The sequence below is a fragment of the Lingula anatina genome, chromosome 2 (genome assembly GCF_051362555.1).
Source record: "Lingula anatina isolate TDL-2025a chromosome 2, LinAna3.0, whole genome shotgun sequence".
NCBI lineage: Eukaryota > Metazoa > Brachiopoda > Lingulata > Lingulida > Lingulidae > Lingula > Lingula anatina.
Window position 1 is genome coordinate 20,350,211 of NC_141768.1, and position 14,055 is coordinate 20,364,265.

At 33.3% G+C, this 14,055-nt stretch overlaps 1 protein-coding gene across 12 annotated transcripts in view; it reads right to left on the bottom strand.

Moving 5' to 3' along the window:
* The window catches only part of LOC106161296 (1-phosphatidylinositol 4,5-bisphosphate phosphodiesterase beta-4), a 74,048-nt gene that overhangs the window by 11,521 nt on the left and 48,472 nt on the right, over positions 1-14,055 (bottom strand). For 4 of the 12 annotated variants that reach the window (XM_087003631.1, XM_087003633.1, XM_087003634.1 and 1 more), the window contains exons 14-25: positions 13,771-13,850; positions 13,460-13,544; positions 13,047-13,137; positions 12,513-12,650; positions 10,931-10,984; positions 8,036-8,178; positions 7,644-7,670; positions 6,716-6,778; positions 4,973-5,047; positions 3,955-4,096; positions 1,724-1,808; positions 479-551 (exon numbers count right to left, since the gene is read on the bottom strand). In XM_087003631.1, coding sequence (XP_086859757.1) covers positions 479-551; positions 1,724-1,808; positions 3,955-4,096; positions 4,973-5,047; positions 6,716-6,778; positions 7,644-7,670; positions 8,036-8,178; positions 10,931-10,984; positions 12,513-12,650; positions 13,047-13,137; positions 13,460-13,544; positions 13,771-13,850 — 1,056 coding nt within the window. Of the gene's footprint in view, positions 1-478; positions 552-1,723; positions 1,809-3,479; positions 3,565-3,954; positions 4,097-4,972; positions 5,048-6,715; positions 6,779-7,643; positions 7,671-8,035; positions 8,179-10,930; positions 10,985-12,512; positions 12,651-13,046; positions 13,138-13,459; positions 13,545-13,770; positions 13,851-14,055 lie in introns of all 12 variants that reach the window. The other 8 variants (XM_087003632.1, XM_087003637.1, XM_087003639.1 and 5 more) reach the window with 8 other exon arrangements.

Here is a 14,055-nt window from a genome sequence, read left to right on the forward strand (position 1 = left end):
TCAACCTGATGCTCATGACTCAAAATTGTGACAGCATTTTCCCCAAAGACGTCATCCATTATCCCAGCTACCATAATTTTCAACAGATTCTTCTTCATAACCAAAACCCCAGTTTTTTGGAAAAAAAAAAAAAAGATCAGGCTTAAAACCAACAGTTGAAATTGAATTTTTTGTGAAATAGCAGTTTTCCTAACTTCCAGAAGTCACATTGCCAAGTCAGTGATGTGAACAGGGTCCCTGAAAAAATGAGATGAAAAGTCATTCCCAGCAGCCGATCCAGAGATATTTTCTGACAGTCTTCCAAATTATCTTTGTTGATCCATCCTCCATTTTTGACCGCCAGACAGAAAAAAATTAGATGCCCATCAAGGTAGTCTTTAAAATTCTGTATGCCTCTCGTTTCTCACCAGTAGGAAAGCAAATGCTAAGTCTCCTTTGACAGAATTTACATTTTTCTACCAATAAAAGAAAACCTTACCTGCGGCATGTAGTTACTGGAGTCCACTCTGCCTCCCCTAGGATATATCCTGCTCATCTGTCTCTTGTTATAACTGAGAGGTGGTGGTTAAGGATTTGGCTCAATTACAACACAAAATTTAACAGGAATTTACACCAACAGCCACTATATCTAAATGTATCTAGACTAGGCCATGCTACAATGCAGTGCATACAATTTTACCATAAGATAGTTTAAGAAAATTCTTCCGGCTTTTAAAATTAAATTCTGTCACTTGCCAGTGTGAAATCCTTCTACAAGTCAAGATTTAAAATACTGAATTGGTTTGCAGGCAAGGTGAAGTGGTATAGCATGCAAAAAAATACCCATTATAGACTCTGCTTTACTATGTGCAGACTGTAGTGCATGTAAAAATGACCAAAAGATTAAAATCCAGCATTACATTATCTCTCCTTTATTTGAATTTTTTTATTTCCCTTAAATAATAGGGTGAGTGATAAAATTTGAATCTTCTGAAACTTACTAGAGCTTTTCCCATAAAAAAAAGCAGATGCAATAGTGAATGGCAGTTCAATTCATTTTTTAAAATTATTGCAATTGATCTTAATTTTGAGCATTATTATCTACCTTACTTAATCTTTCATATAAAATTCCACAAATTGAATAAATTGAGCAAACGCAGCCATCTTATTTGTGTTTGTGAACATGCAGAAACCTTTATTTTTATTAACCTTTTTATCATTTCACTCAAATTTATTTTCATCTGCAGGTAAATTGAAAAACTGAGATAAATTTTTAATGTTTCTTATGTCTAAATGGTTTTATGTAGTAAGTAGCACTAAGATGCATGTGTAAACTTACTAAAATAATAATAACAATAATAATAATAATGTTCAGCAGTGCAGTCCTGGAGTTAGTCATGTTGGAAAATTAAACCAAAAATTCAAAATAAAACACCACTCTGATAATTTGTTCTGCAATTTTTCCCATCAAGTATTCAGTCTGAGGAACAAAAACTCTGTAAGTTGTACTCAATACATTAACTGTTTCATATACCATTATGCTTGAAACAGTTTTTGCCATCAACCATTTCATGCAGGCCTCAGGATATTGAAAACAAAAACACGAGAAAAGCTGTAAGAAGAGCTGGAAATATGTTAAAACAAACAAGCTTGCATTTTTTTTTTTTTGTTGTTGTTCCATAGTTCCATATGATAAAAATACTATGTTCTACCTTGTTCTATAATAAATGCACACAAAGGATACTCACACAACTCATAACACGAATTCCTCAAAAGACCCAGTGCTGTGTTTTCATTGAAGGAGGACATGTGGAAGTGAATATTTTTCTCTGGAACCCAGATCATGCACATGCAAGAGAAAAACAATGCATAAACAACTGAGAACAACTCGGAATGCAATCTGCAGGAGTCACACCAAGCAAAAAAAATAATAAATAAAATAATAATAATAAATAAATAAATAAATAAATAAATAAATAAATAAATAAATAAATAAATAAATAAATAAATCAAATAAAATAATAATAATACATTAATAAAAATAATGAAAATATTGCAATGGTTTGCTGGGATACATATATTCTAGTGTTACCCCCTAAATTTCTGTAGACTTTTTGGTGGCATACTATGGTTCAATTAGATGAATCTAATGCTGGTGAAAAAGGCTTTGAAACTCGGGTTATCTATAACTGGATAACAGCAATTTATGGCAAAGAATATGTCTGAAAGAATCTCTTTTTTCTTTTCCTTTTTTAAAGTAAAACATATCAGCTGTTCTTTCTAAGCTCAAAAAAATTTCCCAGGTTTGTATCAAAAATAATTTCTTGCCAATATACACTGCTTTCATTTGGAATGAGCATGAATAGTTAAAAATATGAGTTTCCCACAAAATCACTTTTTATTTACTTATATTATACAATTTAATTTTTAAAAAAGTTAAATGTAAAAAATGGGCCATATTGCAATAAATAATGTTACAATGACAGTGGAATCAGACGACAAATCCCACTGGGATGGTGTCTGCTCTCTTTCACTGGCTACAGGCATCACCCTTTGGGGCCTTTTTCACAAGATCAATTTAGCCCAAAAAGTAGACCAAAATTTTAGTCTATTTTGACCAAAGATAAAGTGATAGTCAGATAATCAATGATAGTCCAATCAAATAAAATACTGCACCTGTTCTATAACAAGAAAGATAGACACGGTTATTAATGTTCAGGTCAATACCAGTACTGATTTAGTTTGAACTCAAGCAAACCACACTTTTGGACAAAGAGTTCAGACCAATTTTCAGGCCTAAGATCTATTTGTGAAATATGCCCCTGCTTTATAAGATACTGTCAACATAGGAAGAATTTTGGGTTAGTATGACAGTGTGCAAATGGTTGAGATGGAACAACAAAATTTTTATAAACAGCTAAGATGATATGTACTGTGGAGATACGTATCTGTGCTCATTCTAGAAAGAAATCACGTGAGACTTTTACTGAACTTCTAGGCAAAATAACTCAAAATATTGGAGTGGAAAAGAGAAGCAATGTGCAACACAGTCTCTTGGAAGTACTGAAAAAAACTGAAACTGGAAAACTCTCATGCATGAATTTTGTTAGGCCTAAGATATTGGCGATACGCTATTTATTGGCAACTAATCATTCATGGGTTCTGCTCAAAATATCGATTTGCATTGTATACTTTACTATTTAAATTTTGGCGTCTAGCATGAGCCCAGGGCATTATGGGAACACAAGCACACTGTTCTAAACAGAAAAACACTCAGAAAAATCAAATGAATCTGGCAATTTGGTGCAGACATCATACCTGCATATGTAGAAGGAAACAATCAATCAATCAATTAATTACTAATCAAAAACTCAGTGCTGATAGATTAAGAGAAACAATCATTCAAATTTGTATATCAATAATCAAAAATAACTGATTCAACCTATCAAATGAAAGAGTAAATCAATAATAAATCAAACATGAGAAGACAGAAAGGATACTTGACAAATTCAATAGCCTCAGTCTTGAGGTACCCCAGACCAGTATTTTCATTGAAGGAGGACATATGGAATTGAACATTCCTCCCTAGGGTAGACAGCAGCAAGGAGAGATATATATCAAGCAAAGATTGAAGCAATAATAAGCTTATGAAAAAGGGATGCCCTTGAGGGATTCACATCAGAGTTTACCAAATCATTACATAATTTCATTTTACTTGGCATGCATCATTTGATTTATAAAAAAATATATATCATTGGTTTAGGCACATTATTGTGGTGGTAAGCAGATTTTGAGGTAAAAGCAGATGTTATATATTGGTACATAATGATTTTCATAATATTTGTGATATAGATCTGAAGGGAAAAATCACTGAAAATCATTGCTTGCAATGGATCCTTATCTTATTCAAATCAAGTTCAATGTAGAAAGATGTCCAATTGGGAGAAACTTCTACATGAAAACTCTTCAACTCACCTTCCGCTACGTCGAAGCCTTGAAATTTCACTGGTTGTGCGTAATTCACAAAGGAAGAAAGCAGAGGGTGGATGTTGGTGGTGGCACCAGTGTAAGTATATGACATCATCAATGCTGCCTCTTCATCCGCCGTCAAACTACCCTGCAATAAAGAGAATCCAAAAATATTACAAATTCAAATTAGAACAGCACATTGGGGGTCCATTTTTGCTAGTCACGGGGACCAACCCCATGTGACTGGTCTGTAAGAGAGAGTGAGAAGTAGACAGATGATTTGACACAAATCATTTGGACAGTTAAAATCAAACAGATTATCATTATGTTAAATCACAACATATTTAAGGAAAAGCATTTCAGGCTAATCAGAAAGACTACAGAAGGCAAAGGAACATTTTTCAGGTGCAGAAGGTACAAATAATTGGGGAGATAAAGACATTGGACAGTTTTTTTAATATAATATTAAGCAGAATTAATTTCATTCTACATACACACTGTATTAACTTATTCTAAATTTCACAGTCAACTTATCTGGTTAGATCTAGTAGTTTGCTTTCTTTCATTTCAGTAAAAACATATCAGAAAAACCAAATACATAGTGTCTGTCCATAAAAGGTAATTTGGGCAACTTCCAAAAAATTTTCTTTCAGATTTACTGAAAATTTCATAGCTATAAACAGAAAAGCAATATACTATACTAAATATCTGTAAAGGAAGACATGAAAAATACTGGTGGATGTTTCAGGATAGAAGGCCCTACAGAAACTGGTGAGTTAATTGCTGTCCTTCTTCTTTCAAATACTGAAAATAATTTTCATTAGAAACTGGCTTGAATAGCTATCAAATCTGACTCCTACGACTGATATCAGGGATGCTAGGATGCTCAGATGGTCCAAGTTCCTTCTCCCAATAATAATTTCTTTCCTTTCTGTAGCCATCTGATCATCAGATTGTAAGTCTCATCTTAGCCTCAGACCAATGACATGGGGTGAGATAAATATTAAGATATTGGTAAACTTGCATTTTCATCTTCTACATCAGGAAGCTCAGGACTGTTGCTTACTCTGTTCATACTGTCTTCGGACTTTCTCCGCTGCTGTAATAACAAAATTGCTACCATCAGCTTACAAGTAGCGCCAACTAATAGGCAGCAAAAACATGGGATCAAAATAAATAAGCTAGCAAACAAACAAACAAAAAAATAAATAAATAAATAAAATAAAAAAAAACACCATCACCGTTTCCAACAAAATACAGAAAACTAACCAACTCTGGGGATAAAAAGCAAATGTTTTTCAAGGGCAGTTAGTGACACTTATCCAAGCACAGCCAACTAAAGTAACAAGAGTGATAAAGCTCTGATGACACTTGACACAAATTTAAGCTGAAGCTGCATTTATTCCAATAAGTATCGTGTCCAGGTCAATATCTTATTGGTTAATTTTTATAAGTGTACTCCCTAGTTGCTTGGACATATAGGGCAAACAGAGCAATTATTTCATGGCCTAGTCAAATATCAAATCACCCTATTCATCACTGAAAAGTTTAATCTCAAAATAATTCTGCAAAATCAAGAACGCAAATTTTGAGGTACAAATAAAAAAGTTTTCTTTTTAATATTGCAATTGTTTCCTTGGGTGAATCAAGAACACTTTCATTCTACTGATCCAGCACATTGGCAGGGACAGATTGAGGCTATCTTCTAAGTCTTCTGGAAGATGGTCAGATTTTCAAGTTTACATTGACAGGTATCTAATTTTTTCTGCCATGAATTAAGTACCCCCATGTAAAAATAAGTAGACACAAACATAGTTTCAGAAGGGTACATGTGTCATAACACTGTGCTCGTGGCTACTTATTTTACATCCAGGTACTTAATTCCAATTCGGTGGCAAAGGTTTCGAACTAATACCTTCTTTATTTAAGTGGACTATTAGGAATTTATTTTGACTGAAGAAGACTGAAGGTTGGACTAAATTGGATTTTTTTTTTTTTTTTGGGGGGGGGGGGGTATCAAGCACCATGAAGTAAGCAGGGTGTAAAATGTTATAATTCAAACAAATGTTAACACTAACATAGATGTTTTTTACAAACTATCAAAACTATGTTATGCTAATGTAAATGCTGCAAATTAAAAATAATACAAAAGAAGAATACATATATAAGGAACATAACAATTACCAGAACCAGAGAACAGGTGTTTTAACCATTAATACATTTAATGATTCCAGAAAAATAAAATGATAGAGAAGCTGATTGTTAGGATAAATTGTTATGTGGGAGGGTGGGGAGAGAGAGAGAGAGAGAGAGAGAGAGAGAGAGAGAGAGAGAGAGAGAGAGAGAGAGAGAGAGATCAAATGGACAAATCACAAAAAAATCAATTTTAAAACAATTTTATCAAATCAACAACAAACCGATTATAATGTAAATAGCATTGCCTCAAAGCAAAAGCCACACAAAGCATATGATAATTGGTGTATCAACCAAAAATAAAGTGCAGCAAAACAGAGAAGAAATGACAAGCCTTGCACACATAAAATTACAAGAACAAGCAATAAGTTCATGATAAAGCAAGTGCATTTTTATCTGTCGTATTATACAGCATCATTATCTCTGATCAAGCTGCTATATTCGGCACTGTTGATCTATGGGTTCAATGCAGAGCTGCTTGCACCCCGAGAGTATTGGGAACCAGGCACTACTGTGATCATCAAGGTGGGAGAAATCTAGCTTAATCTGATGGGTCAAAGCTGTTAGTTACTACCTTAGATCTAGACTTAGTACTGGGGCGTGCCCTCCTACTGTCAGCATGCTGGTTGTTGTTTTCCTAGCAAGATAGCACAATTAGGTAATATAAAAACATCAGGGGCCCCTCCAACGTTTTAATTTTTTCCACCATTCCAATTTAAAACGCAAGTTGGTCACTTTCCACTATTTACAGTTTATTTTGTATTTGTCAATTGAGAGGTGAAGTTTTCTTGCCTTCTTTAAATTTTAAGTATCATAATCAAAGCATATTACTATATTCACAAAAATTTACCACCTTTATCTGAAATGTCAGTAAATCCAATAAATTTTGGTCAGCAAGTACTTTTCAATATTTGCTGCATTATATAAGAATAGTGTCAATGCAGTGGGTCCTCATATTCAAGCCCCTAAGAATTTTCATATGGTAAGACTGCAAATTTATCAAACACCTGACTTATTCTTTTATCTTTCTTTTTCATGATCTATTATTTTAGTTATTCACAAAAATGCACTTTCTGATATGTAGTCAGCAATATTTTCAAAACTTTTACATCAACATTTTAAACTATTACTAAAAAACAATGACTTGGAGAAAATTAATCAAAACTTATTTTGATCAAATCTAAAGAGTGATTACCAGCTATGGGACCAGATGGCCTTTTAAGGCAGTTAAAAATGCTATCTTTACCTGCTGTCATACAAATGATATTAAACAACTGCAGATGGCAGCACCACCTTCCTCTGTCATGAAAGGCACTGCATATGGCTAACATAATTTCATTTCTTCTAAAATTATTCATTTGGTTATACTGCTTAGGTAAATTATCCAAAACAACAAACTAACACATTCAAAGTTAGCACCAATTAGGGATTCAACTGACACAAAATGACAGATTAGTTTTGTTGTTTTTCTGTTTGTGTATCACAGCAAAAAAAATAGTTACCTGTACTAGCATGAAGGGATCTGACTCCTGAAATTGAAGTCGCCCAGAAGTCAAGACAAAATCAAAATATAAGAGCAAAATTCAAATTAATAAACAGTAAATGAGACTCAGATATTATTCATAATAGCCAGTAATAGTAAAATGACTGCAAAGACGGAAGTATTGGCAAAGTTATAACATTGCTATTACTGTAGCTATTTCAATAATACAAATAAATCACATACAAGAGATTAGCTATTTACATACCAACTGAGGTATTACAAGTGCGCCTGCAAACATTCCATGCAATGAAGCAGAGGTAGAACTCCATCATTAACTGTACTGTAAGTTATCATCTCAATGGTTGCTACGAGTATCATATACTAGTATTAGTAATATTCTGACTTGCTCACCTTCTTCCCTATGATTTTCATGTTGGTCTTCTTTTCGATCTCCACTGGATCTGGAGCTGTGTCGCCATTACTGAGAGAGCCACTATTCTTACGGATCTTGTCTTCTGGGTGGGCATCATTATCATACACACCGCCACGCCCATCTAATGAATGAATGAATGAGAAGAGAATAATGAAGGCTTTCATTGAAAATAAAAAGAACTTTCAGAGTATGTCACCTTGTTTCAAAATTATGACTTACACAAATTTTTTATCTAGCTCATTGCTAACAAATGACAAATTCAAAAAATGGAAAATAAACAGATGGTACATTACATAACTCCACAAAGATACACATGTAGTTAACAAATTATGTACTAATTCAGAAGTTGTTATGTATCAAAAGGAGTAAATGCATATTTCTGTCATTCTGCTTTAAAGCAAAGGCATACATTTTATAAGTTAACACAATCTAGATGCACTATCACAGAAGGAAATACGCCTATGTTTGTATGTAAAAAATATTCCTGCAAAAAAGCATTAGGCAAACAATAACCTCATATTCTACATTTTAAAAAGGTCTATAATTCTTATTCTATTCTTCTAAGTCTAATGTTGGAACTATTGACTAAAATGTTAATTAGTATCAGTATTATTTATAGACATTGGCTGTTAGCATGACTTTCATGGTAAAAAACATGATAATGACTTCAATCCTTGAATCACAAAAAATATTCAATTGTCAAGTATCATTTAGCATAAAATACTTTATAAATTCAATAAAATTTCCCCAGGGAGAGCCTCTGTTTCTCCTTCTATGTTTCTCCTTCAGTAGATCGATTGATTTTTAACACTCAATTTCATTCTTACTACTGTGGAATTCAATATCTAGAACGTGGCACTTTGTATCAAATTTGGGTTGAAAATCAAAATGAAGTGCCTTACTTATTATTAACTCATGCACAGTTCATTGATCGTAAACAGGAACAAAAGTGCTTTAGTATAAAAGTACGTTTAGTGCTGCATTCTGAACAGAAGGGTGCAGTGGATCATGGACAATTGTTCATCAAGGCATAAATAAATAAATAAATAAATAAATAAATAAATAAATAAATAAATAAATAAATAAATAAAGTTTCAAACTTAGACAAATCACAAAATGATCTTACTATTTAACCAATTAGGATATGAGTGTCTGAGTAGTGAGGTTTTTGCAATCTCCAATGAGATAGGTGAGTAGATATTAAAAGTAACATTATCACATGCTGCCTGTTCAATGTTAAGTTTTAAAACACAACTGAGAAGTGCACATACAGTTACTTAAAGAACACATTTTTTGCCTCTGCTTTTAAATAAATAAAAGAAAGGAAATAATCCGAGATAGGTGGCCAATATTTTACAGTGGGTGCAGCCAATATGAGGCATGGCTCTCAACAAACTTCCAATAATAATTTCTTACATGCCAAGAACAACTGCATACAATGTCCTGCTTCTAGCAGAGCACACACTTTACATACCAATTCCAGACAGACAAGAGAGAGAGGTAAAAAGCAGAAAAAACATGCCTAATGGATATAAGTCCATCTTCACAATACAATATAACAATGTTAGTATGCAATTATTGTGTCAGCAAGCTGATGAATAAGCTATCTATGCATATAATATGTACTGATTGGTTTTTAAGAACCAGGCACTCAGTAGATCAATTTAAATCAATTAGACCAAACTATCCATAAAAATAGCTACAAAAGTGACTTGTTAGTTCGTACCAAACACCAAAGCATGCTCTATTGCACAAAATGATGAAACCAACACCAATATATGGCATAACTGATACAAATGTTTTTATGGGTTAAGATGCTAGGACACTAAAGGTAGTCCATTCAAATAAAAATAAATAATTTAAGTACAAACAAATAAATAAAAATTAAAGAGAAATTATAATAACATGCAAATTATTGCAGCTAGCAGCATAAAAATATAATTTTTAACATAAATCAACTCTCCTATGAAAAAATAATGATCATGAGCAAGTTAGCATATTTCTACAAAGGGTAAGTATTTTAGAAAGTCCAATGAACAGGTCAATACTTTGACACTACAAATATCTGAAGATTTATGATCAAAAATAAAATACATACACAAGATTGTGCCTTTGTTGTCTATTCCTCACCAAAAAAATTTAAAAAAAAGCTCTCGGTGAATTAACTACATAGAAACATTTGTAAAAAAAAAAAAAAAAAAAAAATCCTCTCATAAGCAGATGCAGGGAATTTTGAAATTCTGAATCACACCTCTAAATCTCTTTTTAGATACATCTGTTCTCAGAGTAATGTTCTCTTTCAAAAAGCAATATAATGTCCCAATTAATGAGTAATAAAAAAAATAATAACGAGTATTTAAATAAACCCACCACATTAAAGCAATACCATTTTCCCCATGCAAATTGAACCATAATGGCCATTCATAATAGAAGATCCGAGTATCAACTGATCGAAGGACCATATATGGTGGACCAGAGACACAGTAATTCAATCTCGGCTCCATTCGACCAGACCTGTGGAGAGGCGTGTGAGAAGTGGAGAGAACATTACAGGATTAAACAGTCTTCCTTTTATGTAGGGTCCGCCATATTTGATCCTTGGATCAGTTGATACTTGTATCTTTTATTCTGAATGGCCCCAAAGACATACACAGATCTGGTGCAACTAACTTAATCATTAAGTAGTATTGTATTGCTAGCAAGCTAGCTCCAAGCAATTTCATACAGACAGTGTAGACAGAAGATTATCGCACAAAGAAAATAGGAGTAAGTTATTATAATGATTTAAACCAAAATGCCAACGCAGCCCAGACTAGTAGCAAATCAATTCACACAGATGGACACAATTCTATAACCATGCAGCACAAAAGCACCTTTCTTCTTGGGGGGCCTTGCCGGATCATCTTCAGCCTCTGAATAGCTGTCATCTGTGAAGAAAATTGTGGCATACTTGAATATTATAACTACATGGTTTAGATACAGTGCCTTTATCTTTTACAGGAAATGAATATCTGATTCTAGTCTGTTTAAGACAATTTTTTTTTTCTTTTCTTTTTTTTTTTGTAATATATTGTAACTCAATGCTCATGTACAGGCAAGCTGCAGAAGCATGTGCCTCCAGCCTTACCCTTTGAAATAGATACATCCATGCGATAAAACCAAAATCTGCTATATGTTCTTTTTTCTGTTAAGGCAGATTTTTCATCATCAAGATATCCTATCCAAAATCATTGAGAAGACTACCATATATAAACTCATTTCCAAGCTCTAAATTTCTTAATTTTACCACCATGTGAAATTCACTATCCTCCATTAATAATGTTGGAAGCAGAAGGTCAACAGTCCAGCAAGAGACCACCTTAGAGAATAGTCTGTAACTGTGTAAAGTCGGTCTTCTGCATGACTGACTACTGTCTGCTCATTCCTGTCATAGATAAGAGTGCTTCAGAAAGTATTCTATTATTATATTCTATACAGAATTTACCCACCAAAATGAATTTTCCTCAGGAAAAATCAATTTTCTGATACTCAGGAATTCTTGCTCGACATGTCCTTGCCCTTGAAATTTTGTTCTATTACATTTTTTAATTCAATGATTTAGCTGTAACTGACTGTCCAGTCATTTAGTATACCATGACTTCCTGTACATTTCTAAAGGGACAATCTATGCCAGGCACTTTTATTTGAGGGGTTTGAAATTTTAAGGTCTGAATTGAGAAAGATTAGTAGCTTTGCTGGATATGTAGACTTAGAAAATATGCCTTGAAGATGAAAATTTTCAAATGTGTACAGTGTACCCTTCAGAGAGGAACAAGCAGTAAGATACTCTCTGTCTGTAAGTGTCTAAGATAATTTTCTTTCAAGCGACTCTTAGAATACCTTTAGCCAGCCGGTGTGTACACTAGCCCTAGTTCATACCTCTGCACAGTGGAAATAAGCAACAAAAAATTGAAGCAAAGAAAAAAAGCTTTAAGTGGAAATATGTGTCAGAACTGAATAATATTACATCATAACAGAGTTTAAGCTTCTTGAACAGTTGTTGTCTGCTGGCAAACCTGCTCTGGTGTATGATGGAGTCTGTTCACACTTGACATGACTTGGAGCGATTCTGAACAAACTCAAACTTTGTCAAATGCATTTACACTTTGGACACACTACTATCCAATAGGTTCCCAGCATGTGGTCAGCCTTTGTTAGATTGATAAAAGGTTGTCCGTCCTGTAAACCCACAGATCAGAAAGTTCAAGGTTGCCAAAATGATATTTTCTGTTCTTATGTATCTAAGTTGTTGAAAGTAGAGTAATGTTTGAAAATGAAGCAATTTGACAGACTACAGTTGGCAACCTTATACTTTCAACATTACACAGCGAAAATGCATAATAACAAGTTCCAAAATAGTCCCGAGCTGTTCTGAATAATACCTGATGTGAATAAACCAAGAGCGCAGAGTCTTACCATTGTCCTCATTTTCCAATGCTAGAGGGAGCATCACTCCATCTACAAGAGGATCAGCAAGAGAATCTGCATCCTCACTTGGGTCATTTTCTTCAATAATGGCCGATTCCTTGCCTCTGTAGAAGAGCTCCAGATGTTCTGAAGTAGGAATATATTGATTTATCAGATTTCTGTATAAGTTTACTGAATATAATACAATTTCAGAAAAAAAAACATGATGTTGCAGTATGAAAAGTTGGAGCTGAAATTGAATGTCACAGCATATTAAGAATGTGGACTTGTAAAAAATGTTGTGATAAGTAATCATATACTTAATGGTTCAACACTTAGAAACAAACTAGGCATGACCATTTTATTTTATTCTATTGCAGATCTAGATAAAACTAATCTCAGAACCCATCAGAATTTAATTGAAAATCATGAAGTTCCAATTTAGCACAGAAAAAAGCTCAAGTTTGACAAACACAAACATAATTGTAATGGGGCAGATGGAGATTTCTATAACTGTTCTGAGTTCCATTAGGAACTTCATACTTTTTTCCACTTCCAGTTTTAATCTCTTGTTCTTGATGAGTATTTTGAACTTCAGCTGGCTGGGAGATGGAAGGGGAACACCCGGTTCCAGCTGGAAAATAGTTAAAAGGATAACAACTCTTCGCATGAGATCTATATTTGGAATTCATTCATGTAAATATAACAGTTTAACAAAGAAAAAAATGGAAGATATCCTTGTATGTGCAGTGTAAATGAAATACATGTCAATACAGTAAGTAGTCTGAGACAGAACTGCTCTAATGTCAATAAATAAAAAAAAATAAATAAATAAAAATAAGAAAATGAAATAATCAAGGCCAAGTACTGTGTCTATACATAAAACACATTTTAAAAATTAAAGAACAGATTCTCTTACTGAACCTTCCACTTTGAGGCAGCCGTGTTCTACTTACAGGCACATCTTCTAATGGCTGTTTTAGTAGCATTTCCCCAAGTATATCCTCACAGTATTTAGCCAGCTTATACTGCTGACGCTTACTGCAAAAAATGACGGTAAAATAAATTTTTTTAAAATGCTTTTTCATTACATGAATCATCAAACATGCTTTTACAGTTACTTCATTACCCTAAACTATATCAAATAGCTCAAATTCAAAACAAATTTTGATAAACTTACAGGCAAGATGATACTTGTAAGGCAAGGGAAAATTTCCCTTGAGTAAAATACTTAAAAGGCATTTCACTGTTATAGAGTTTCACCCACCTACAGTGGTTTTCAAAGGAAAGTATCACAGGAAAATCAGATGTGACAAACGCCGTGTCACGAATGGCATATATTACGTCCTGTAAAGAAAATGAGATATTATTCAATGTAACATTTTCATAATATGCTTTGTGTAAAATATATATAAAAAAGTTTATATTGTATTCATTGTCAAAATATTGGGATGTTTCCAAGTAAATCATAAACTTGTATTATTAAAAAAAAAAATTAACACAGCCCATTTTTACTTCAAAATGTGCCTTATTTTAAATTAATGTCTGCATT